Source organism: Microtus pennsylvanicus, chromosome 1 (genome assembly GCF_037038515.1).
Source record: "Microtus pennsylvanicus isolate mMicPen1 chromosome 1, mMicPen1.hap1, whole genome shotgun sequence".
Classification (NCBI taxonomy): Eukaryota; Metazoa; Chordata; class Mammalia; order Rodentia; family Cricetidae; genus Microtus; species Microtus pennsylvanicus.
In genome coordinates, this window is record NC_134579.1 from 167,473,489 (window position 1) to 167,500,552 (window position 27,064).

At 44.1% G+C, this 27,064-nt stretch overlaps 1 protein-coding gene and 1 non-coding gene across 2 annotated transcripts; both read left to right on the forward strand.

Moving 5' to 3' along the window:
- The first annotated feature begins 590 nt into the window (after positions 1 to 590).
- Positions 591 to 26,408, forward strand: Rpf2 (ribosome production factor 2 homolog). The gene is made up of 10 exons (XM_075945126.1): positions 591 to 697; positions 3,443 to 3,575; positions 4,515 to 4,552; positions 12,098 to 12,137; positions 14,334 to 14,415; positions 15,910 to 15,986; positions 17,744 to 17,843; positions 22,170 to 22,272; positions 24,952 to 25,096; positions 25,947 to 26,408. Exons 1-10 carry the CDS (start codon positions 675 to 677, stop codon positions 26,127 to 26,129), a joined length of 924 nt encoding a protein of 307 aa, XP_075801241.1. The 5' UTR covers positions 591 to 674; the 3' UTR covers positions 26,130 to 26,408.
- On the forward strand, positions 2,014 to 2,143 carry LOC142842822 (small nucleolar RNA SNORA3/SNORA45 family). The gene has a single exon (XR_012909483.1). It is a non-coding gene; the product is annotated as a small nucleolar RNA SNORA3/SNORA45 family (small nucleolar RNA).
- Positions 26,409 to 27,064: the final 656 nt, after the last annotated feature.

The window sequence follows — 27,064 nt, forward strand, 5'->3', positions numbered from 1 at the left end:
GGCCTCGAGCTCACAGAGATCCGACTGCCTCTGCCTCCTGAGTGCTGGGATTAAAGGCATGCACCACCACCGCCCTCTGGACTTCAACTTTCAATCCTGCCTTGCCCTTCCTGAACTCCAGAATTAGTTTTACAAGGCTGTGCGGGGTTCACCCGCTTTGTGAATGCACCCTAAACCACTAAACTGTATACATCACATTAAAGGGTGCATTTTATATAACTGTATGCAAATTATGACTAAAATTTGAGGGGAAATCACAATCAGCAGTATTCTCCGTAAATCTTTTTGTAGAAAGCAACCGAGTAATTAACCGGCCGCAACTGATCTCGCAGTTAAGCCAATGATGTTATTTTCATGCCAGTATTTTTGTAATTATCTGAGTACCATGCCTCCAACCTTTTTTAGAATTCTGGTTATTTCTCTAAAGGCGAACACTTGGTTTCCCCAAAACTCGGCTCCGCACCAAGTCACTTAAAGCGTTTGCTTTCCAGAAAACAGCCAAAACATTCCGTTACCAAGGGAACAGAACGCTATGCCCTCCCACCATGGCTGCCACCGAGGTCGGCGGAGCTAAGGAAGTCGTGTTTCGTGTTTCCGGTACCGCCTCTTCCGGCGCTAGCGGCGGCTTCGCGGAAGTGCGCGGTACACGTGTGTTTGCTCGGGGTCCGGTAGCGATGGACGCTTTGGATAAAGTCCTGTAAGTGTGTGTGGTGCGCGATGGCGTTGGGAGGAGCGGTGGGGAGTCTCCCGCGGTTGGGCTGTTGCCTCTGCCGTGGTCTCCCCGTTATTGCGCTTTCCTGACCGGAGGGAAGGAGCTGGCGGATCCTCCCGCCCGGGTCTGCTGGAGAAACCCTGCAGGCTGACTGCGAGCTGTGGGGTGGAGCGAGGACCACAGCCGTGGCCAGAGCCCAGGGCTCACGGCGCCGCTACGGATGGATTGTGAAGTGTGAGAAAGGCGGTGGACCGAGTTAAGAGTACAGGCCCGGAATCTGACAGAACCAGGCGACAAGCCGGCCTCAAAGTTCTGTAACTGAACCTTTAAAACTCTTAAATTCAGCGCACCCTGTAAAATAGCTGCCGTGGTAGTCTTGGCAGTGTTTGCCATAACAAGTACAGAGCTTTTATTTTTTTTTCCGTCTAAATTTGTATGCTTCTGCTTGTCACTGAGGGATGGTTACGTTTGCTCAAAACTAATTATTGGGTTCCCATATGTTACAGCACTGGACGTTGGAGTTTTCCGCCGCCCCCCTCCCCGGTTTTCAATAAAGGGTTTCTCTGTAGTCCTGGTTATTCTGGCATTCGCTTTGTAGATCACGCCGGCCTCTTCCTCCTGAGTGCTGGGATAAATAAAAGTCGTGCGCTGCCTCCGCCCGGCTCAGTTTTCTGCTTTGTGAGTAAATGTGCCGTGTACACTACAGTTTCTGTTTGGTCAGTAGAATTTTTTTGCACCCGCTCTGCCTCGCTAATAGAGTAAGGTGCAGTTTATTGGTTGATTACTGGTTAGCGAGATTGAAAAAAAAATCAAAGCATGAGCCGTTATTGCTGTATAAACACAGTGTGTTTGATTCAATAAAAATCCATTTTGAGCGACCAGTAAATGACTGACTACTTGGTTTAACCCGTGGCGTTTCATTGAAGGAGAATTTCTTAGTTCTTTGTGGGAAACTAAAGTATGTATATTGTTTTTCTTTTTGGTTTTTTTGAGACAGGGTTTCTATGTAGCTTTGGAGCCTGTCCAGGAACTAGCTCTTGTAGACCAGGCTGGCCTCGAACTCACAAAGATCCGCCTGCCTCTGCCTCCTGAGTGCTGGGATTAAAGGTGTGCGCCACTACTGCCCGGCTATATATTGTTTTTCTTTTCCCTCTGTCCCTGTCCCAAGACTGGAAGATGAGGGTTATATTTAAGAGAGGAGACATTTTGTTAGCAGATGACAGAAAACTGTTTGAAAAGTACCATGTTTACCATAGAGGAGGCAAAGTTGAATGCTTTCTTCTAAACAGAAATGTATAATATCCGAGGCTAGAGTCACGCTCAGGTATTGATCGTTGCCTTAGTGTGCTAGAGTCCTCGAAGAATAACTGCTGACCTTATTCACTGGCTGTGGACTTTCTGGCATGGTCAGTTACCAGGTTAGTGACATGCATAAGAAGAGAACCTCAAAGATGTGCTTACGGGGAGGGAGGCTCTGAAGGTGCTTGCCTCCCCTTCCCAGTCATCCTGGTCACTTTGGGAAAGTTGGTACGAGGCATTACCACTTAAAGAGGAACCAGAGCTTCTACCCGACTGTCACCCTGGATAAACTGGAGGAGCAGATCCGGGTCAACGCTGCCAAGAACAAGACTGGAGTTGCTCCCAATATTGATGTCCTGCGATCAGGCTACTGCAAAGTTCTGGGGAAGGGAAAGCCAAATCTTTCAGCAGAAGCGGTGCCTATGTTCTGGTGGCTTGAAGCCACTCAGGGAGGCCAATTAAATGCTAACATTTCAAAAAAGAAAGAAAGAAATGTATAATAACAACCTATTACTGCCCCGCTATAAAAATGCAATAACAAATTAGGTTTGTTTGTTTTTGTTTTTTTTTTTTTTTTGAGACAGGGTTTCTCTGTGTAACAGTCCTGTTTTTCACAACTTGCTCTGTAGACCAGGCTGGCCTGAATTCACTGAGATCCACCTGCCTCTGTCTCTCAAGTGCTGGGATTAAAGGCATGGGCCACCACTGCCTGGCTAGGTTTTTTTTTTTTTTTTCTGGTAATGGGGGTTGTAGATGGGTTCTTAATATCTAGTTCATTTTAACATTGGCCCGCACACACACACCGGACCTTGGGCATGTTGCTTTTCTAGTCCTAGCTGCCTGATTAGTTAAGAGCTGTAATGACAGGCATAAGCCACCATGAAGAAACATAGTTAAAGATAACTGTTCACTTGAGACATTTTAGCTTTTAAAATTTATTTTTATGTATGTATATGTAAGTGTTAGCTTTATGTGTGCCATGTGCACAGAAGCCAGAAGAGAACATCAGCTCCTCTGGAACAGGAGTTGCAGTCAGTTGTGAGCTTCCATGCTGGTGCTGAGAACCAAGCCTGATCCTCAATAGGAGTAGCAGGTGCTCTTAACTTAATCTCTCAGCCCCAGAAGCCTTCGGTGTTTAGTAATAAGAGGTTTAGAAAAAAAGCAGTACTAAAGCAATGTGGAGATATCAGTAAGTTTTCGTAAGGAACCAAAAACTAACAAAACGCCTGTATTTATCAGTAATGATAAATACCTTTGCTAATATCTCCCTGAAAAGGTGAGAGTTTTTATGTTGTTATTTAATGATGGAACCCTACTTGATAGGTGTGAGTATGATGTCTGTTGATTCTTTTTTTAGGTTATCAGTCAAGTTGTAGTTGTGTCATATGAGGAAAATGTATAAATTGTTATGAATTTTGCTCTTTTGAACAGAAAACCTAAAACCAAAAGGGCTAAGAGATTTCTTGAGAAGAGAGAACCAAAGCTCAATGAAAACATTAAGAATGCCATGCTGATTAAAGGAGGAAATGCAAACGCAACTGTGACGCAAGTTCTCAGAGACGTGGTAGGTAGAAACTTAGCATCTCCAGTGTGAGTATCTGTGTGGGTGCCCATGGAGGCCAGAGGCCTTGGAGCGCCTGTAGCTGGGGCTACGATGGCTGTGAGCCTCCTGATATGCTGGGAACTCTCTGGAAGAGAAATCCTCTTTCTAGTCCTGTTATCTTGCTTTTTAAAAAAAAGAAGCTGTGCTCGGTGGCACACATCTTTAATCCCAGCTGGGTTTGCAGTGTGAGTTCCAGGATAGCCAGGGATACACAGAGAAACCCTGTCTCCAAAAAACCAAAAACCCAAACAACAAAACACAAGGTCTCACTATGTAGTGCAGCCTGGCTTTAAATATTCTTTTAAAGTAAGGTTGGACTTTTTAGAAACTTTTGAGCATCCTGAGTTGGGCCAAATGTGGTAGAATTGTGATGTCTTAAGATCCAGCCTTAAAGAAGAGCTGAGTTGGGAGGGGTAAATAGCGACACTGAAATTGGAAACTTTATCTTGTGAGTACTTGCAAGGGTACTTAAAGACTAGTCTCTGAGCGGATTTTTATTTATTTGAGCCTTGCCACTTCCCAGTGACCCTGCACAATGAATAAGGTCTAAGAGCAGTGCCATATTACAGAGTATTACCTGATGGTCATTCTTGGTTGTCAGAAAAAGGTGACGATGTTTATTACACTGGGACAGGGAAACACTTGGCTGAGGATCATCAAATGTTTTATTAAACATGGCGGCACATGCCTGTAAACCCAGAACTCGGGAGGCAGAGGCAGATTGGCAGTCAGGGCAGCCCAGGCTACATGGTGAGGTCCTGCCCTCACCACTGAATTGGAAACAGCTGATGTGATGGCCCCCGAGTATAATTCCAATGTTTGAGTGACTGAAGCAGGAAGATCGCCATGACTCTGCTTTTTGAATGTTTTTTTGAGAGAGTTTAAAATTATGTTTTACAGTATGCACTGAAGAAACCATATGGAGTTCTCTATAAAAAGTAAGTTGGTTTATTATTACTTACTTTGTTTAGCTGTAAACGTAAGAATTGTTTACACAAGATTTAGAAGAAAAAAATGTTAGTATTTGTACTGAATGCTTCTTCTTCTTGTTCTTCTTCTTCTTCTTGTTGTTCTTATTCTTGTTTTTGTGTTTTTTGAGACAGGATTTCCCTGTGTAACAGTCTGGCCTGGAACTCAACCAGGCTGGCCTCCAGAGTTCTCCTGCCCCTGCCTCCCAAGTGCTGTAATTAAAGGCGTGCACCACCATGCCTGGCTCAGCATATTCTTGCATAACTGTAAAATGTACACACCTTATTTTGAAATAATTACATATGCATAGGAAAGTTATAAGCATTACTAGAATTCCTGTATGTCCTTTATCTAGGTCCTCCAGTGTTACATCTTGAATTATTATAGTGCAGTATTCTCAGTGGGGAGCTGACATTACTGTGTTAATATGAAGTGCAGTATTCTAAGTGGGGAGCTGACATTACTGTGTTAATATGAAGTGCAGTATTGTAAGTGGGGAGCTGACATTACTGTGTTAATATGAAGTGCAGTATTCTCAGTGGGGAGCTGACATTACTGTGTTAATATGAAGTGCAGTATTCTCAGTGGGGAGCTGACATTACTGTGTTAATATGAAGTGCAGTATTCTCAGTGGGGAGCTGACATTACTGTGTTAATATGAAGTGCAGTATTCTAAGTGGGGAGCTGACATTACTGTGTTAATATGAAGTGCAGTATTCTCAGTGGGGAGCTGACATTACTGTGTTAATATGAAGTGCAGTATTCTCAGTGGGGAGCTGACATTACTGTGTTAATATGAAGTGCAGTATTCTCAGTGGGGAGCTGACATTACTGTGTTAATATGAAGTGCAGTATTGATTTATTTACTTGACTCAGTTTTTAGTTTCCACGTTGCTTTTAGTTGTTTCCCTAGTCTTGATTTTCTTTTTCCTCCTTGGCAATATTAGGGATTGAACCCATGCTAGGCAAGTGCTCTGCCACTCAGGGCTAAATATCCTCGGTCCCCAGTCATCTTCTGTTGTGGGTATGATGCCTGTGTGCGGGTCTACGTCCCATGGTGCAGGTGCAGAGGACTACCTGTGGACTTGGCTCTCCTTCTGCCTTTCTGTAGGCTCTGAAGATTTACTCAGGCTCCTGGGCTCTCCAGGCAGATGCTTACCCATTGAGCCATCTTGCTGGCCCCACCCTTTGTCTTTAATTTGTGAAAGTCTTTGGTGCTTTGTCTCCAGTGTTTTCGTAAAGTTACTATTTTTCCCTTTGTAGCTAGTAAATGTTTACTTTAAAACTATGCAAATATAGTCATTCCTTGTAATTTCTTGGGAAGTGGATCTGTGACTTCCCTGGAATATGCAGTCCGTGGATGTTCCAGTCCTGGGTGTGAAATGGCACGGTTCTCTGTACACCTCAGTTGTCTCTATATTACTGTGTGAATACTGGATGCTCAGCTGGCTGTAATGTTTAGGGATAAATCTAAGAAACAGAAGTCCTCCTATGTCCAGTGCAGATGCAGCCCATAGCCACCCCAACATTTCCTATGTGCAATCATATGAGTCTGTGGATGCTAAACTCACAAATTCTGAGGACTCTGGCTCCTCTCTTTCTGGAAATTTAGCTGTTACCCATCCTTCCATAGTATCTGTGTGTACAGTCAGGATGGTTGTGGTGTCTAATGTCCTGTCTGTGTACAGTCAGGATGGTTGTGGTGTCTAATGTCCTGTCTGTGTACAGTCAGGATGGTTGTGGTGTCTAATGTACTGTCTGTGTACAGTCAGGATGGTTGTGGTGCTCTAATGTCCTGTCTATGTACAGTCAGGATGGTTGTGGTGTCTAATGTCCTGTCTGTGTGTACAGTCAGGATGGTTGTGGTGTCTAATGTCCTGTCTGTGTGTACAGTCAGGATGGTTGTGGTGTCTAATGTCCTGTCTGTGTGTACAGTCAGGATGGTTGTGGTGCTCTAATGTCCTGTCTGTGTGTACAGTCAGGATGGTTGTGGTGTCTAATGTCCTGTCTGTGTACAGTCAGGATGGTTGTGGTGCTCTAATGTCCTGTCTGTGTGTACAGTCAGGATGGTTGTGGTGCTCTAATGTCCTGTCTGTGTGTACAGTCAGGATGGTTGTGGTGCTCTAATGTCCTGTCTGTGTGTACAGTCAGGGTGGTTGTGGTGTCTAATGTCCTGTCTGTGTACAGTCAGGGTGGTTGTGGTGCTCTAATGTCCTGTCTGTGTACAGTCAGGATGGTTGTGGTGTCTAATGTCCTGTCTGTGTACAGTCAGGGTGGTTGTGGTGCTCTAATGTCCTGTCTGTGTACAGTCAGGATGGTTGTGGTGTCTAATGTCCTGTCTGTGTACAGTCAGGATGGTTGTGGTGCTCTAATGTCCTGTCTATGTACAGTCAGGATGGTTGTGGTGCTCTAATGTCCTGTCTGTGTGTACAGTCAGGATGGTTGTGGTGCTCTAATGTCCTGTCTGTGTACAGTCAGGATGGTTGTGGTGTCTAATGTCCTGTCTGTGTGTACAGTCAGGATGGTTGTGGTGTCTAATGTCCTGTCTGTGTACAGTCAGGATGGTTGTGGTGCTCTAATGTCCTGTCTGTGTGTACAGTCAGGATGGTTGTGGTGTCTAATGTCCTGTCTGTGTACAGTCAGGATGGTTGTGGTGTCTAATGTCCTGTCTGTGTGTACAGTCAGGATGGTTGTGGTGCTCTAATGTCCTGTCTGTGTACAGTCAGGATGGTTGTGGTGTCTAATGTCCTGTCTGTGTGTACAGTCAGGATGGTTGTGGTGTCTAATGTCCTGTCTGTGTGTACAGTCAGGATGGTTGTGGTGCTCTAATGTCCCTTCTGTGTGTACAGTCAGGATGGTTGTGGTGTCTAATGTCCTGTCTGTGTGTACAGTCAGGATGGTTGTGGTGTCTAATGTCCTGTCTGTGTGTACAGTCAGGATGGTTGTGGTGCTCTAATGTCCTGTCTGTGTACAGTCAGGATGGTTGTGGTGCTCTAATGTCCCTTCTGTGTGTACAGTCAGGATGGTTGTGGTGTCTAATGTCCTGTCTGTGTACAGTCAGGATGGTTGTGGTGTCTAATGTCCTGTCTGTGTACAGTCAGGATGGTTGTGGTGTCTAATGTCCTGTCTGTGTACAGTCAGGATGGTTGTGGTGTCTAATGTCCTGTCTGTGTACAGTCAGGATGGTTGTGGTGCTCTAATGTCCTGTCTGTGTATAGTCAGGATGGTTGTGGTGTCTAATGTCCTGTCTGTGTACAGTCAGGATGGTTGTGGTGCTCTAATGTCCTGTCTGTGTGTACAGTCAGGATGGTTGTGGTGTCTAATGTCCTGTCTGTGTGTACAGTCAGGATGGTTGTGGTGTCTAATGTCCTGTCTGTGTACAGTCAGGATGGTTGTGGTGTCTAATGTCCTGTCTGTGTACAGTCAGGATGGTTGTGGTGCTCTAATATCCTGTCTGTGTGTACAGTCAGGATGGTTGTGGTGTCTAATGTCCTGTCTGTGTACAGTCAGGATGGTTGTGGTGTCTAATGTCCTGTCTGTGTGTACAGTCAGGATGGTTGTGGTGTCTAATGTCCTGTCTGTGTGTACAGTCAGGATGGTTGTGGTGTCTAATGTCCTGTCTGTGTACAGTCAGGATGGTTGTGGTGTCTAATGTCCTGTCTGTGTACAGTCAGGATGGTTGTGGTGTCTAATGTCCTGTCTGTGTACAGTCAGGATGGTTGTGGTGTCTAATGTCCTGTCTGTGTACAGTCAGGATGGTTGTGGTGCTCTAATGTCCTGTCTGTGTGTACAGTCAGGATGGTTGTGGTGCTCTAATGTCCTGTCTGTGTACAGTCAGGATGGTTGTGGTGCTCTAATGTCCTGTCTGTGTGTACAGTCAGGATGGTTGTGGTGCTCTAATGTCCTGTCTGTGTGTACAGTCGGGATGGTTGTGGTGTCTAATGTCCTGTCTGTGTACAGTCAGGATGGTTGTGGTGCTCTAATGTCCTGTCTGTGTGTACAGTCAGGATGGTTGTGGTGTCTAATGTCCTGTCTGTGTACAGTCAGGATGGTTGTGGTGTCTAATGTCCTGTCTGTGTGTACAGTCAGGATGGTTGTGGTGTCTAATGTCCTGTCTGTGTGTACAGTCAGGATGGTTGTGGTGTCTAATGTCCTGTCTGTGTACAGTCAGGATGGTTGTGGTGTCTAATGTCCTGTCTGTGTACAGTCAGGATGGTTGTGGTGTCTAATGTCCTGTCTGTGTGTACAGTCAGGATGGTTGTGGTGTCTAATGTCCTGTCTGTGTACAGTCAGGATGGTTGTGGTGTCTAATGTCCTGTCTGTGTACAGTCAGGATGGTTGTGGTGTCTAATGTCCTGTCTGTGTACAGTCAGGATGGTTGTGGTGCTCTAATGTCCTGTCTGTGTACAGTCAGGATGGTTGTGGTGCTCTAATGTCCTGTCTGTGTGTACAGTCAGGATGGTTGTGGTGTCTAATGTCCTGTCTGTGTACAGTCAGGATGGTTGTGGTGCTCTAATGTCCTGTCTGTGTGTATAGTCAGGATGGTTGTGGTGTCTAATATCCTGTCTGTGTACAGTCAGGATGGTTGTGGTGCTCTAATGTCCTGTCTGTGTACAGTCAGGATGGTTGTGGTGTCTAATGTCCTGTCTGTGTACAGTCAGGATGGTTGTGGTGTCTAATGTCCTGTGTGTTTGTACAGTCAGGATGGTTGTGGTGTCTAATGTCCTGTCTGTGTACAGTCAGGATGGTTGTGGTGCTCTAATGTCCTGTCTGTGTGTACAGTCAGGATGGTTGTGGTGTCTAATGTCCCTTCTGTGTGTACAGTCAGGATGGTTGTGGTGTCTAATGTCCTGTCTGTGTGTACAGTCAGGATGGTTGTGGTGCTCTAATGTCCTGTCTGTGTGTACAGTCAGGATGGTTGTGGTGTCTAATGTCCTGTCTGTGTGTACAGTCAGGATGGTTGTGGTGTCTAATGTCCTGTCTGTGTACAGTCAGGATGGTTGTGGTGCTCTAATGTCCTGTCTGTGTACAGTCAGGATGGTTGTGGTGTCTAATGTCCTGTCTGTGTGTACAGTCAGGATGGTTGTGGTGTCTAATGTCCTGTCTGTGTACAGTCAGGATGGTTGTGGTGCTCTAATGTCCTGTCTGTGTACAGTCAGGATGGTTGTGGTGTCTAATGTCCTGTCTGTGTACAGTCAGGATGGTTGTGGTGTCTAATGTCCTGTCTGTGTACAGTCAGGATGGTTGTGGTGTCTAATGTCCTGTCTGTGTGTACAGTCAGGATGGTTGTGGTGTCTAATGTCCTGTCTGTGTGTACAGTCAGGATGGTTGTGGTGCTCTAATGTCCTGTCTGTGTGTACAGTCAGGATGGTTGTGGTGTCTAATGTCCTGTCTGTGTGTACAGTCAGGATGGTTGTGGTGCTCTAATGTCCTGTCTGTGTACAGTCAGGATGGTTGTGGTGTCTAATGTCCTGTCTGTGTACAGTCAGGATGGTTGTGGTGCTCTAATGTCCTGTCTGTGTGTACAGTCAGGATGGTTGTGGTGTCTAATGTCCTGTCTGTGTGTACAGTCAGGATGGTTGTGGTGTCTAATGTCCTGTCTGTGTACAGTCAGGATGGTTGTGGTGTCTAATGTCCTGTCTGTGTACAGTCAGGATGGTTGTGGTGTCTAATGTCCCTTCTGTGTGTACAGTCAGGATGGTTGTGGTGTCTAATGTCCTGTCTATGTACAGTCAGGATGGTTGTGGTGTCTAATGTCCCTTCTGTGTGTACAGTCAGGATGGTTGTGGTGTCTAATGTCCTGTCTGTGTGTACAGTCAGGATGGTTGTGGTGTCTAATGTCCTGTCTGTGTACAGTCAGGATGGTTGTGGTGTCTAATGTCCTGTCTGTGTACAGTCAGGATGGTTGTGGTACTCTATGGTCTCTTTCTGCTTGGAATTCTGAAGAAAAAGGTTGTCTATCCCTTTATTTTTAAGTTACTTAACTCAGTGTGGGTTCGGTACACTCTTGAAGGTTATAATATAGTATTGTTATTGTATCCCGGGTAAAGTCTGGTCTCATAGCACACAATGACCCTTTAATAAGAAAAATTTTAAAGAAAAGTTAAACAGGAGAGATTCCTCAGCAGATCACTGTTTTCCATTATTCTTTCTGTATCTAGTCTGCCTTCTTTGACTGATGATATTTGTTTGGTTTTGGTTTTAGGATTGTTGTGGTTTTTGAGACAAGGTTGCATATAGCCTGGCTGCCCTCTAACTCCTGATCCTTCTACTTCCCAAGCGCTGCCCAGTTGTAGTCATACGGATTTTACACCATCGTCCACTTAGCTCACTCAGTTTCAGCAGTGCTTTTCTGCCTTTTTTGCTTTTTTAAGCTTCTGTGTGTTTCAGAATCTTTGCCTTATGTGGGGGAGTACTAGAGATGAGATCCAAGGCCCTGTGTGTGCTAGACAGGCCCTCTCTGAGCTATCCCTTTGTACATTCTGCTCCCTCTTTTTTCATACTTTTTATGTAATTTATTTAACTTTATTTTCTGTGCATTGGTGTGCAAAGTGTCACATCCCCTGGAACTGGAGTTACAGATGTTTGTGAGCTGCATGTAGGTGCTGGGAATTGAACTTGGGTCTTCTGGAAGAGTAGCAAATGTTCCTAACCTCTGGGCCATCTCTTCAGCCCCCATTCTGCTCCCTCTTAAAATAAGAGTGTGTGTGTGTGTGTGCGTGTGCGTGTGCGCGTGCCTGCAAGTATGTTTGCCCATGTGCATATGAAGGCCTGCCCAGGCCAAAAAGCATCAGATCCCACAGAGCTGAGGTGAGCTGCCTGATGGGGTTTCTGGGACTGAACTTGGATACTCTATAAGAACCGTAAGCACCCTTAACTGCTGAGCTGTTGTTCCAGCCCAATACTTAGGATAATCTTTTTGTTTTCTTTTGCTTTTTGTTTTTGTGATGGGATTTCTCTATGTAGTGCTTGCTGTCCTGGAACTTGCTCTGTAGACCAGATTGACCTCAAATTCAGAGATCTGCCTGCCCCTGTCTCCCGGGTGCTGGGATTAAAAGTGATTGTTTGCATTTTTGTCCTTTTGTTTTAATTTATGTTTGGGGGTTTTGTCTGTGTGCAGCCTGCACCATGTGTGCCAATTGCCATTGGAGGTCCTGGGCCTGCAGTTACAAATGGTTGTGAGCCACCAGGTGGGTACTGAGAATTGTACCCACTTGGGTTCTCTGAAACAGTACCCAGTATTCTTAACTACTGAGCCATCTCTCCAGGCTTTCTCACCCTACTTTTGGGTGGTGTGTTTGGGATTAGGTCTCACTATGCAACCCTGGCTTGTCTGGAACTCATAGATATCTACCTACTTGTACTTTCCAAATAGTGGAATTAAAGATTCGTCCCACTGTGTCGTACTCTCTTAATCATTTGAGTATATAGTTACTTTTTATTCATTATATCATTTAACTGAATGTACTTATTAACATTATTAAAACTGTAATCATTCTTTTTAATATTCTTAGGAAAAATATTACAAGACCATTTGAGGATCAGACATCACTAGTAAGTACAGGAATTTTCTTTAATAAAGGAGAGCTCATATGGGTAGGATTGGGTGTGTGGCTGGGGAGTAAGTGGTAATGGTACTGGCTCATTCTGGCCTAGCATGCCTGAGGCCCTGGGTGCCATTCCCAGCATCAGAAGTAACAGGACAGAACTGTGTAAAACTGACTTCAGACTAACTCATGCTGTACTCCTAATGTTATCTTTTCCTTTTTAAAATAGAAGTCCTATGTATAACAGTTTTGGTATCCAGACTATAAGATTATTCTTTTTTTCTTTTTTTAAAGATTTATTTATTTCTTATATATACATTCTGCCTCCATGTATGCCCGCACACCAGAAGAGGGCGCCAGATCTCATTACAGATGGTTGTGAGCCACCATGTGGTTGCTGGGAATTGAACTCAGAACCTCTGCAAGAGTAGCCAGTGCTCTTAACCACTGAGCCATCTCTCCAGCCCCCCCCCCTTTTTTAAAAAAAAGATTTATTATGTATACAGTGTTCTGCCTACATGTAGGCCTGCTGATCAGAAGAGGGTATCAGATCTCATTACAGATGGTTGTGAGCCACCATATGGTTGTTGGGTATTGAACTCAGGACCTTTGGAAGAGCAGCCAGTGCTCTTAACCACTGAGTCATCTCTCCAGCCCCCAACAGAGAAGAATTTTATGGGAATTATAATGACTTTGATATAAAAAGAAAAAAAAATACAGAGGGTATTTTTAATAAGAGTACTGCCCTTAAAGACATGCCATATCACTCCTTTTGGAGACTTTTTACAGAACACTTTTTTTTTTTCCCTCTGAGACAGTGTTTTTCTATGTAGCCGTAGAGCTTGTCCTGGCACTTGCTCTGTAGACCAGGCTGGCCTCAAACTCACTCTGCCTCCCCAGTGCTGGGATTAAAGGTGGGTGCCACCATTGCCTGGCCCAGTTATTTCTTTATTTAGTATTCTGCCTGAAGGCCAGAAGAGGGCACCAGATCTCATTATAGGTGGTTGTGAGCCACCACGTGGTTGCTGGGAATTGAACTCAGGACCTTTGGAAGAGCAGGCAATGCTCTTAACCACTGAGCCTTCTCTCCAGCTCCCGCCCTGGTATCTTATAAGCTTTATAAGATTGGTTTGTTTGAAGACAGGCTTGTTGAATTTTCTTTTACACTAGTCCCATGTTGGAATGCCAAAATGTTGTTTGTTTTTCCTTCTTTTCTCTTGGCTTTTTGGGGGGCCTGCCACTCAGCTCCCAAATAAATCACAGAGAGAGAGAGAGAGAAGAGAGAGAGACTTAGTTATAAATGCCCAGCCTTAGTTTGGCTTGTTCCTTGCCAGCTTTTCTTTCTTTCTTTCTTTCTTTCTTTCTTTCTTTCTTTCTTTCTTTCTTTCTTTCTTTCTTTCTTTGTTTTTCGAGACAAGGTTTCTTTGTAGCCTTGGAGACCAAGCTGGCCTCGAACTCACAGAGATCCACCTGCGCCAGCTTTTCTTAAATTATCTCTTCTGTCTTTTGCTTCTGGGCTTTTATCTGTCTCTATTCTGTATACCTTTCTTTCCTTCTTACTCTGTGACTTGCTGGGTGGCTGGCCCCCATGTCCTTCTTTCTTTGTTCTATCTTGTTCCTTCCTCTCCTCCCAGATTTTTCTTTCTCTTTATTCTTTCTTCCTGCCAGCCCCACCTATCCTTTTCCTGCCTCACTATTGCTGTTCAGCTCTTTATTAGATCATAGGTGGTTTAGACAGGCAAAGTAACACAACTTTACAGAGTTAAACAAATGTAACAAAAAGTACAACACATCTTTGCATCATTAAAACAAATGTTCCACACCATAAACAATGTAACACTTCTTTTTTTTTTAAAGATTTATTTATTTATTATGTATACAACATTCTGCCTCCATATATGCCCACACACCAGAGGAGGGCGCCAGATCTCATTACAGATGGTTGTGAACCACCACGTGGTTGCTGGGAATTGAACTCAGGACCTCTGGAAGAGCAGACAGTGCTCTTAACCACTGAGCCAGCCATCTCTCCAGCCCCTAATGTAACACTTCTTAAAATAATATTCTACAACAGAGCCTCTTGCTATGTAGCTCTGACTGACTGGAATTTACAACAGTGCTTCTGCCTCAGCCTTCCAAATTTGTGAACCACCACAGCAGGCCAGGCTAAGCTCTTTGAATGTTTTTTTTTTTCTCTTACTAGGAGTTCTTCTCCAAGAAGTCAGATTGTTCTTTATTCATGTTTGGCTCCCATAATAAGAAGAGGCCGAATAATCTAGTAATAGGTGAGTATCATAGTCTGTTTTGTTTTTGAGACATGGTCTTACTATATACCTCTGACCGACCAAGAATGTAGAGAGATCCTCCTGCCTCTGAGCTCTGGAATTAGTGTCTTGTGACACCCACTACTCTCATGTTTTCACTCAGAGTAAGCTCCATGACTCAGTTGACTCATGTTTTCAGGATTTACAGTCAGCTCAAGAGTAGTTCCTGCTGGGCGGTGGTGATGCACGCTTTTAATCCCAGTACCCAGGAGGCAGAGGCCGGTGGATCTCTGTGAGTTCAAAGCCCCTGGTCTATAAGAGCTAGTTCTAGGACAGGCTCCAAAGCTACAGAGAAACCTTGTCTCGAAAAGCCAAAACCAAAAAAAGAAAGAAAGAAAGAAAGAAAAAAGGATAGTTTCTGTTGCTGCTGTAACCTTGTGACACTGGATATGTTTCTTTGGACTAGAGTCTACCTCAGTGGTGGAGCCCTTACCCAGCCTTTTGAAGGCTAGGTTTGGGAACTTCTGTCCACCAGTGACATCAGTATGGCCTTTTAGCCCAGGGAAGCAAGAAAGAATTATGAGAAGTAGTTCTTGGTGAGTAGTCTTAGAACCCCATTGCAAACATCTTTGGAAAGCAGCTCTGGCTTTTAAGCAGGGAGTGTGGGTTTCTGGTGCACTGTTTATCTGTTTATTTATTCGGTGTGTGTTTTTGTGTATAGGTAAACTGCATGGAGTTATAGATAGTCGTGACATGGGTGCTGGGAACCAAACTCAAATCCTCGGGAAGAGCAGGGAGTATTATTACCCACTGAGCCATCTCTCCAGCCCTGATCATAGAAACTATATGTTTCTATCAAACATGTTCAGTCAAAGACAACCCTTTTTCATATCTCTTGTTTTTTGAGTGGATGTTATTGTTAAGGTTTCATCTCATGCCTAATGCATGCTGAACTATATCTGTTTTTATTTTATGTAATTATGTTTTTTTTTCAAACTTTTTTAAAATATTTATTTATTTATTTAGTATACAATGTTCTGTCTGTATACTTGAAGGCCAGAAGAGGGCGCCAGACCTCATTACAGATGGTTGTGAGCCACCATGTAGTTGCTGGGAATTGAACTCAGGACCTTTGGAAGAGCAGCCAATGCTCTTAACCACTGAGCCATCTCTCCAGCCCCCTGTAATTATGTTTTAATAGTCTTTCTGTTTTTCCCCAGGCCAGCCTGTGACTTGCTGTAGTCCAGGTTGGTCTTGAGCTCCATCGTCTTGCCTCCCCGGGGCTGGGGTTGTAGGTGCTCATTGCCACACCCAGCTCCCCATTTAGTCCCTAAAGTAAGGGAGCAGGGCTTAACATGAGAGTGGAGAGTTTTCCATGGCTAATACCCTAACCATACAACTAAGTACATGGCGAGATTTAAGAAGGGAGTGTGTGAGTTTGGAGATAGAGAGAAGACACAGATTATTTGGTGGCAGCTTGTGGAATCTGTGTGCTTAAACTGCATTTCCTTCTAGGTCGAATGTATGACTACCATGTGCTGGATATGATTGAACTGGGTATTGAGAAATTTGTCTCTCTAAAGGATATTAAGGTAAGATACCAATCTTAAAACTAAATAGCATTTTGGCCTGGCGCTGGTGGCATATGCCTTTAATCCCAGCACTCGGGAGGCAGAGACAGGCAAATCTTTGGGTTCGAGGCCAACCTGATCTACAAGAGCTAGTTCTAGGACAGGCTCCAAAGCTACACAGAGAAACCCTGTCTCGAAAAACCAAAACCAAACCAAACCAAAAAAAAAAAAAACCCAAAACAAACTAAATAGCATTTTAATAATGCTCTTGGCCAATATTGGTATTGATAGAGTTTTATAGAAAAAGCGCCTCATGTAGAAATACAGTTTTACTTTTATTTTAAAAAGGAGTAGGAGTAAAGAAGTGTAGGCTGGTTGGTGGTGGCGCACACCTTTAGTCCCAGCACTCAGGTAGCAGAGGCAGACAGATCTCTGTGTTTTAAAGACCAAGCCTGGTCTGCAGAATGAGACCAGCAAAAGAGGAATATATTTATAACAAATAGTACGTGTGGATTTTATAGCGGCTAAAGTTCAGAGAGTGGTGCCCAGTTCTGGTTAGGCCTGTGGTGTAAATGCCGTCTTTCCTAAGTGATAACAACATTTACAGACAATCCGAAGTTTTCCGGTTGGCACTGTTCTACAACCAGAAAGCTCTGGCTGCCCCTGTATTATTCTGTCTCTTAGCTATGGAATTATTGACATAACTCCTCTTCGGGAATCTGCAGTTGCTACTTTGTTTGAATGGGATTTTGAAACAGAGTAGGAAAGTGTGGCCAGAACATCCTGAGAAAGGCAGGAGTGTCTCTCCTCATATTGACCCATCCGCTGCATTGTCTCGCTTGGATCTTAGAGGTCTGAGTTAAGGCAGTTCCTGCTTACTGGTGGGGTCTTTGTTTGTGTTTGAGACAGGGCTCACTGTGTGCTTTGGCTGACCCACAACTCCCTATGTAGACCGGGTTGGTCTTGAACTCAAGAGATTGGCCTGCCCCTGCTACTCCAGTGCTGGGATTAAATGCGTTTTCCAGCCTTGGTTTTCCATTTAGATTTGGTGATTGAAACCCAAAGGGGTTTAATTGTTTAACCGTAGAGTCGTGCATATTTTAGATAAAAGCCAAGATTAGAGTTTAGGAGCTTAGAGAGAAGGAATATTGTTTATAATGAAGGTTGTATAATTTAGTGGGTTTTGTGTATTTAATATAGAATTTTAAATAACCCAGGCTGGCCTCAGACTTGCTGTGTAACAAGGCTGAGCTTGAGTTTCTGATCTTCCTGCTTTTATGCTGCAGAAGCACTGGGATTAGAGGCATGCTCCACTCTGTCCAACTGAGCTAGTGGGACTTGAGGCTTGTCGTATGGTTAAATTATGGTAAATGGACATATTTCTCGCTTCTTCAGCTCTCTAAAAAAGGGACAGACCTTGAAGGTTCAGTAGAGTAAACTAAATATTCTTCTCCTGTGGCTTTGAAAAAAGTTTTTTGCAAGCTCCCTTGTAGTGAATAACTCCAGCCTCCTTAGGTTCAGAGTAGAACAGTGACCTCAGATTGGACCTGTGGGTTCAAGGCATGTCTTGCTATTTAAGTGACAGTTGTGATTTATCATATAAGTGATTTTTCTGGATCCTCAATTGTGGTTGTAGCAACCATAAGTCAGAATGTGTGTGTAAAAATGTTGAAATTATTTTAATAGGTATTGACTATCTCAAAAATTGTTATATAAATTCTTTAGATTTTGGAAATGATTTAATTACGGGGCTTTTTTTATTTTTTTAAATCTCATAGACTAGTAAGTGCCCTGAGGGAACAAAACCCCTGTTGATATTCGCTGGTGATGATTTTGATGTAACAGAAGACTATAGAAGATTAAAAAATCTTCTTATTGGTAAGAATTAATGGAACTCGTCTCATTGACCTTACAGCTGCCTTTGAAACCTACCTCTTGTGTAACATTAAGCTTGTTCACATTGTTCCCTTCTCTGAACTGTACAACTCTCCTGTCTTCATGCTCCAGTCTTCTTGTCTCACTGAGCTTAATAAGAGCTGCTTTCCTCAGCAGAGGTTGTGGTGCTGGAGGTTTCCAGGGACACAGGCAAGTCACCCCAAATAAATCTCTTTTCCCCAGCAACGATTCACTGCCTATAGTTCTGTATTATTTATGTGCATTGGTGTTTTGCCATGGGTGTTGGATCCCCTGGAACTGGAATTACAGACAGTTGTGAGCTGTCATGTGGGTGCTGGGAATTGAACCTGGGTCAATGCTCTTAACTACTGAGCCATCTCTCCAGCCCCCTCAGTCTGCTTTTTTATACAACCCCAAACCACCTGCCCAGGGATGGCACCTTTGCAGGAACCACAGCTGATAATTGTTCAGAGATCAGCAGTCATGTCATGTCATGTGAGTTCCACAGCACTCCTCCCCTCCTCCCCTTCCAGCGTCTTCAGTCTGTCTGTCCACCTCTTCACTTCCCTGAGCCTCGGATATCCCATTTAAAGCTGAGCATCCAACACTTGTTTACTTTGATTTCTTTGACCAGTTATGAGTCTGCAGAAATTGCTCTCCTCTACAAAAAGATGCTCCTCTGACAAACTGAGAGCAGCACTAATCTGCGGGCATACACATAAATATTTAGAAGGCAGTATGACAGTAATACCATGTCCAGTAGCTAAACTTCAGCAGTTGAATCTCCACTAGGGCATGTGACTGCCCCAGCCACAGGCTTTTGACCAGGTTTACAGTACCAGATGTGAATTTTCTCCTGCAGAGGGCACCTCAAATCTAATATTAAAGATACAAGTTGGTTATACTCGCGACAGTCGGGCCACTGTTGCATCAGTGAGTGCATCTTGCTTGGTAAATCAGTGGTGTAACGTGTGAGGACCACACTGAGTTATGACTATGGACGTCAGTTCTACACAGCATCATGCATAGCAAGCCAGTCGGGAGAAAGCTTCCGTATCTTGATTTCTTTGTGTCCTGCAACCAAAGTGTGTGGTGTCTTCAGCAGTGATGTTTTATCCAGTTCTGGTGGGCAACTGTCAGCAGTGACAATAACCTGTATTATTTGGGGTGAGGGAATTTGTTTTTGCTTTTGTTTTTCAAGATAGGATTTCTTTCAAGATAGAGTCCTAGCTGTCCTGGAACTAACTCTTGTAGACCAGGCTGGCCTCAAACTCACAGAGATCTACCTACTTCTACCTCCCAAGTGCTGGGATTAAAGTTGTGCACCACCACATTTTAAAAACTTTGTGGTTCTTTGTCCTAGGTCACTTGAAAAGTTGGTGGCATCTAAATTGTATACTTGACTTTAAAAATCTAAGGTCAGCAAAGGATATTTATGATAGACATGTTGAGAACAAAAAGCTTTCATATTTCCTAGTGATTGAACTCGTTTTACTGGGATCGTAATTTTTAGAACTTCTCAGTTAATAATGACTGTTGCTATTATTTTTTTTTGTTGTGCTGAATATTGAATCCCAGAGCCTTATGACTTCTAAGCAAATGTGCCACCCCACACTAACCCCAGACTTTTAAGATTTTTTTGTTTTTGTGTGTGTGTGTGTGTGTGCCTCTGATATAGGAAGTCCTTCTGTATATGTGTTTTTATTGGTTAATGACTAAAGAATCTGCATTGGCCTGTGATAGGGCAGAGTAGAGCTGGGGGTAGTGACTAAACTGAATGCTGGAAGAAAGAAGGTGGAGTCAAGGAGATTGCCATGTATCCGCCAGAGGGGAAAGACACAAGCTGTCAGTTGGAACCTTGCCGGTAGGCTACAATCCCTATGGTAAAATTTAAAATAATGGAAATGGGTTAATTTCAGATGTAAGAGCTAGCTAGCAATACACTTAAGCTATTGGCCAAACAGTATTACAAATAATCTAGTTTCTAAGTGATTGAGTCAGGGCAGTGGGGAAACGAACAAGAGGCCTCCCACAACATGTCTCAGTGCACATGGGGAGGTCAGAGGACAACTTTGTGGTTTGGACTCTCTTTCCATCATTACTAGGTCCTAGAGATGGAACCCACGTCTCCAGGCTTGTGCAGCAAGTACCCTTCCCACTGAGCCATCCATCACATTAGCACTCTTTGGTTATTTGAGACACGATCTCACTCTGTACCTCAAAGTAGCCTGAGTCTCTGTATGAAACCCAGGCTGGCCTTGCCCTTTCCCAGTACTCGTGTCTCAGCCTTCCAGATGCTGAGATGCAGGTACAGTCACCACACCAGCTCAGGAGTAGTTTTGAGAAGAGTCTTGCTGTGTCTCTCAGGCTGGCTTCAAACTAGCCTGTGGTCTTCTGCTCAGTCTTTTGAGTTTTGGGACTATAGCCCTGTTCTGCCATGTGTGGCTTTGTGTCTTTTCTTTCTTTTCTCTTTCCTTCCCTTCTCTCCCGCTCCCCGCCCCACCCTTCCCTTCCTTCCTTTTGAGACAGGTTTTCTCTGTAACCATCCTGACTGTCCTGGAACTCGCTCTGTAGACTAGGAACTAGGAGATCAGCCTGCCTCTGCCTCCTGAGTTGCAGGGATTAAAGGTGTGCACCACCACTGGGCTCCTTTTCTTGTGTGCATGTATCTGGGTCTCTTTTGAAATGGGCTTTGTATTGTAAGCTGGTACCAGTGCAGCAGTTCTTTTATTACACAGAATTATAAACGTGTGCCACCACACGAGGGCTCACTAGACTTCATAAGCCCTGTCTCATATCTTTTACTTCCACTAGATGGCATGAAAGACTACACAATGCAGTGATCAGGAAGGGAGTAGCACGGAAAAGAAATTTGGGACAGAAGTAGAAAGGTGGAAGAGGAATGTTGTTGACGGGGGAAGTCAGGCCACTGCTTGGCTTTCTGTGTCCAAATGAAATACAGTAACAGCAGCCCTATACTTGGGAGAGTGTCATCCCGACCTCCTCCGTGTGTGAACACCACATTTACACTGTAAAATGGCTGTGGCACCACTAGGTGATGTAACCTTAGGGTGTGTGCTTAACGTACCTTGTGGCAGGAAAGGCTAATAGAGGACTGTCTCCTGCAGACTTCTTTTCTGGTCTCTCAAACAGCACAGTGAACCTACTGGGATGAACCCAGGACTTCATATATGCCAGGCGAGCCTTCTGTCATCAGATTATATTCTAACCTAGAAAATTGCTTTTTTTGAAAAACAAATTTTTCTTTTCATTTTTGGTTTTTATTTGTTTTTGTTTTTTGAGACAGGGTTTCTCTATAGACCAGGCTGGCCTCAAAGAAAGATTTGCCTGCCTCAACTTCCTGAGTGCTGGGATTAAAAGTGTGAGCCACCACCACCTGACGAAAAACAAAATTTATTATTGTGTATATGATGTGTAGTGGGTGTGCATGTGTGTGGAGGTAAAGGAAAACGTTGTGGAGTTGACTGCTCCTTCCACGATTACCTGGGTCCTGGGAATTGAACTTGGGTCTCCAGGCTGGCATAGCAAGTGTACCTACTCACTGTGCCATCTTACCTACCTGGGACTGCTTTTCTTCATGGGAAACACAGGAAACAGTACCAGTGTTTAGGTTCTGTCTGTCCTAATTTTTATGGCTGTTTTTTTTTTAATGTGACTGTTTCTAGTATATAAAGATGATAGTAAACAAAGAATAAGTGTATTTTGGTGAATACTTTCTGCACTCGGGAGATAGAGTCAGGGGTTCAGAGAGTTCAGAGTCATCCTCTTAGTGAGGAGTTTGAGGTCAGACTGACGTTTCTATTTGTCAACATGTCTCAAAACGAACTAAAGTAAGCTGGAGAAATAGTGCAAGGGCCAGTTACATGCTTGAGTTTGGTCATAGTCCCAGTGCTGGGGAAGTAGAGACAGACACTCTCCAGGGCTTGCTGACTGGCCAGCCTAGCCTAGTTACCAAAGTCTACTCCAGGGAAATTGTTCTGGGGAGCAACCCTGGAGATTGTTCTCTGGCCTCAGTGAACATTTGTCAGTGTACCCACAAATCCTTGCAAATACACACACACACAGTTGCTAAAAAGATAGCACTTTGTAACTGAATGTTTTTTAATGATTTATTTTTATTTTATGTGCATTGGTGTTTTGCCTACATGTATGTCTGTGTGAGGGTGTCAAGTCCCCTGGAACTGGAGTTTCAGACAGTTGTGCTCTTACTACTGAGCCATCTCTCCAGCCCCTGTAACTGAATTTTGAAATAGTTCTCTTTCTTAACAACTGAATATGTGCTTTCAGATTTCTTCAGAGGCCCCACAGTGTCAAACGTCCGACTGGCCGGATTAGAGTATGTTCTGCACTTTACGGCACTGAACGGGAAGGTTTACTTTCGAAGCTATAAGTAAGTGCATTTCCCCGTGGTCTTCAAAACCCTCAGGGATCACATTGTATTCTAGCTCAGAGTTGGTTCCTGCCCAGTGTGTCTGCAAGATTGCAGAAGGTAGCGGCAGGAGCTGTGCCCTGACCTCCCATCCGACTGCTCTGGGAAATTCACTTTCCAGGGTCCCTGATCATCTGTTATGCACCTGGCATATATAGTAATCGCCCTTCCTAGATTTCCGTGCTGTCTCATTGTCCTTGACTGGATTTAGAGCTCCAGGCCACAGTCAAGCCAGACACCCTAGATTTGAAAGCTCCAGCATCAAGTGTGTAGGAAGTATCATTGCTGCGTTAATTTCCTCTCTCATGTAACTGCCATAACCCCAGTGTAATATTAATATGAGTGTAGATCCCAGCAAGCAGATTGTTTTGTTGTTTGGTTTGAGTTTTTGAAACAATATCTCTTGATGTAGCTTTAGACTGGCCTTGAACTCATTGTGTGGCCCAGGTAGGCCTCAGATTTGGAGTTCTCCTGCCTTGACTTTTTAGGTGCTGGCATTACAGGCCAGAACCACTACTCCCAGCCAGATTGTCTTGAATTTTTTTTTTGAAAAAAAATTTTTTTTTTGTAACGGTTTCTCTGTGTAGCTTTGGAGCCTGTCGTGGCCAGATTCTTGTTTTACTGATGAGATACTGCCATGCTAAAATTATTCAGAATTAGGGTTAGCATCCCTTTTTTACTCCTTAAAACAAATAGAATGTCCAGATGAAACTTAAGTATTTACCTCTTCTTGCCTATCAGTCTTTTTGTGCCCGGCAATATAAAGGTTTCTGGAGGGACAAGCTAGATGGGATCAGTCCCCTTAGCAGCTGCTTTCCTCTCAGCCTCGGTCCCTCTGCTCTTCTCTCTTCCACTGTGGATGACACCTGGCCTCCTCCACATGTGCGTGTGTACCCGTGCACACACGCACACACACCAGACTTCAGAGCAAGGGTGAACTGTACGCCGTGGCAGCACCCCTCTAATCCAGCCTTAGGAAGGCAGAGGCAGGTGGATTGCTGAAGTCACCTTTAGGGTTAGCCTGCCAGTCATTCACAGTACAGTGTTTTAATTTCAAAATCAGGACCCAGTATAAACTTTCATTTCCTCAGCTGGGATGGCAGACACATGTCAGCATGCCTAGCATTCATTTTCCTCTTTTCGGGGAGGGTGAGACAAGGTTTCTCTGTGTTGCTCTGGCTGTCTTGGAACTCTGTAGACCAGACTGCCCTTGAGCACAGATCTGCCTGCCTCTACTTCCTGTCCTGGGATTAGAGGTGTGAGCCCCATACCTGACTCATTCTGTCCCTCTGTTTCCATAGCGCTTTGTTGTTGACCCCTCTGGTCTTTCTGCGTCACAGACTGTTTTGTCTCATTTAATGGAGTGTGGGTGATTGCTTGATGTCTGTGTGATTCTTGCTGTGAGCAGCAGTTGTGCCTCCCATGCATGCACGCTCTCTTGGCTGTCTCCAGGTGGACTTAGGACCTAGTTCTGCTAGTAGGCATCAGCACACTCATGCCAGCTTCCTCTGTTTGCTCTCTTGAGCCTTCCGTAATTGTTCTGTTCCTTCTCATTACCCATGTCGTCTGTTGACTCTGCGGTGCTGATCAGTTCATATCTCCCTTCCGTCCCTTTTCCCTCATGCCTCTTTACCTGTGGGAACATAACTGCTCTAAAATGTGGTTGCTAAATATAATGTTCAGATTTTTTTTATTGTTTTTTTTGAGACAGGGCTTCACATAGCCCAGACAGTCCTGAAATCACTGCTTATCAGAATGCCTCTAACTGATACTCAGGCCTCCATTCCAAGTGCTAGAGTTATACTTCAGGTCTTTCAGCTCTTCTTAGGCCGTCACTCATAAAACAGCCGGGGGTGAGGCCAGTTGTGGACCTAAGAATTTATTTACTGGGAGTTTTAGATTTACTACAAGCTGCGGAGTCATTAATGAACTGCAGGGAAAAGTCAATTTTGAATGGGTTGATTTAACTTAATAATGCTGGAGATGGGAATTTGTTCAACATACTGTTTCTTTTTACTTCTTTTTCTCCTGAAATAGGGTCTCACTATGTAGCTATGGCTGTCCTGGAATTTACTGTGTAGATCAGGCTGGGCTCAAACTCACAGGGATCCACCTGCTTCTGCCTCCAAGTACTGGGATTAAAGGTGTACACCACCATGTCCACTAAACATACTGTTTCAAAAGTCTAGTTACAACTTAGAGCATTCATGTGTTCTATCACTGAATTATTTGAATTTTTCTTTTCTTTTCTTTTTTTTTAGTTTTTCTAGACAGGGTTTCTCTGTAGCTTTGGAGCCTGTTCTAGAACTAGCTCTTGTAGACCAAGCTGGCCTTGAACTCACAGCAATTCACCTGCCTCTGCCTCCTTAGTGCTAGGATTAAAGGCATGCGCCACCACCGCCCGGCTTTGAAAATAATTTTCATACTTGTTGTTTCTCAGCAATATTGCGTCCTTTCATTTCTGATTTTTAAAAACTAGCCAAAAAATATACTTGGTATGAATGCCAAAAGTATCTAAGAAGAGGCTTAGCCTCTTACCCCATTCCTGTCACTATTTGAAACTACACGCCCCATTCAACAGAGGTTTTTCAAAGAGGACTTTAAAACATAAGCAAAGCAGCATCTCTCCTATTCCTAAAGGCTGCTGTTGAAGAAATCTGGCTGCAGAACCCCACGAATTGAGCTGGAGGAGATGGGACCGTCGCTGGACCTCGTTCTGAGGAGGACACACTTAGCATCAGATGACCTTTATAAATTGTCTATGAAAATGCCCAAAGCTCTCAAGGTAAGCCACCTGTTTATTCCTGTATTCCTCTCCTGCCAGGAAGGATCTGTGGCCATTCTGTTAAAGAGATGGAAAAATGAATAAAGGAGATAAAAAGTTAGGCTCCGAGCTAGAAAGGAGAAAAACCATGTCCAGATATGAAGGTGGAAGAGCTGCAGAAGCCAGGGGGCTGGTGTGGCTGGCAGTTTTCTTGTAGCCAGGACCTCCATTTTTCACAGAGGCAGAGCAGTGTAGACATTGTGAAGACAGGTTGAGAGCTGTCTTTCTAGAGCAGTATACTTGTGAAATGTGTTTTGACTTGATGTCTAGTCTGGCCTTGAACTCAGGATTCTTCTGTCTCAGACCTTCAGTGCTGGATTGCAAGCATGGATTGGGACTGCCAAGCCCAACTTCGTTTTCATTTATTTCCCAAACAACTAGTGTGGCTAGAAGGATGGCTCCACCATACGCTCACACCCTGTGACTTCCTCTCGTGGCCTCCGTGGGCTCCTGCACACACACACATAAATAGCAGTAAAATAAACGGTACACACCAGGTGGACAGCCTAACTGGGGAACACTAGTACAGATTGAACTGATAACTCAGTCTTCTGGGTACATGACAGATGACCTGACATTTTACCCAGATGGCAGTGACTGGCTCTGGGTGAGAACTTGTGTTTTAAAGAAGTCCCATGGTCCCTAGAGAGGACAGTTGTGTAAAGCTGTGTCCTTTGTGTCATCTGGAGTCTTCACAATGGGAAGTTGTGTACTAGATTTTTACAAGTTATGTAGTAAATAAAAGGTCACTGAAAGATTACATATATACGTATATATGTGTATGTATATATATATTTCTCTTATTTTATAGCCAAAGAAGAGAAAGAATATCTCTCAGGATACTTTTGGTACAACTTTTGGAAGGATTCATATGCAGAAGCAAGACCTAAGCAAACTACAGACCAGGAAAATGAAGGGGTTGAAGAAGCGACCTGCAGAGATGGGGACAGACGACGAGGGGAAAAAATCAAAGAGAATTAAGAAAAATGATTGAAACCAACTGACAGTGACCACTTTCTTGTGTTTGTTTACTAAAGAGAACTGTTCGATTTGAGTCTGTTCAGTTTTTTCATAGGAATTTGTTGTTTCTTTGTAGGTTTTTAGAGGCATAGTGGTATGATGAGATCTCATATTGTAGCCCAGGCTAGCCTCAGTCTCCCAAGAGCAGCAATTACAGGCATGTACCACCATACCTAGCATATTGTATATTTCTGTAACATAACTTATTACTTAAATTTTTAAAAAAATTGAAGTTGTATGTGTTTGGATCATATTCATCCCAACTTTTCTTTTTGTTTTTTATTTTTTAATGAATTGTGTGCCCGTGCATGTATGTCACTGTGGGTATGGTGAGAAGACAGTGGATGTGTGTGCCCGTGCATGTATGTCACTGTGGGTATGGTGAGAAGACAGTGGATGTGTGTGCCCGTGCATGTATGTCACTGTGGGTATGGTGAGAAGACGGAATGTGTGTGCATGTGCGTGTATGTCACTGTGGATATGGTGAGAAGACGGAATGTGTGTGCATGTGCATGTATGTCACTGTGGGTATGGTAAGAAGACAGTGGATGTGTGTGCCCGTGCATGTATGTCACTGTGGGTATGGTGAGAAGACAGTGGATGTGTGTGCCTGTGCATGTATGTCACTGTGGGTATGGTGAGAAGACAGTGGATGTGTGTGCCCGTGCATGTATGTCACTGTGGGTATGGTGAGAAGACGGAATGTGTGTGCATGTGCATGTATGTCACTGTGGGTATGGTGAGGAGACAGTGGATGTGTGTGCCTGTGCATGTATGTCACTGTGGGTATGGTGAGAAGACAGTGGATGTGTGTGCCCGTGCATGTATGTCACTGTGGGTATGGTGAGAAGACAGTGGATGTGTGTGCCTGTGCGTGTATGTCACTGTGGGTATGGTGAGAAGACAGTG

Coding starts and splice junctions, on each gene's coding strand:
- Rpf2 (XM_075945126.1), top strand. CDS start 675: ATGGACGCTTTGGATAAAGTCCT. Junction 14,416..15,909: donor GCCGAATAATCTAGTAATAG/GTGAGTATCATA, acceptor ATTTCCTTCTAG/GTCGAATGTATGACTACCAT. Junction 25,097..25,946: donor AAATGCCCAAAGCTCTCAAG/GTAAGCCACCTG, acceptor CTTATTTTATAG/CCAAAGAAGAGAAAGAATAT.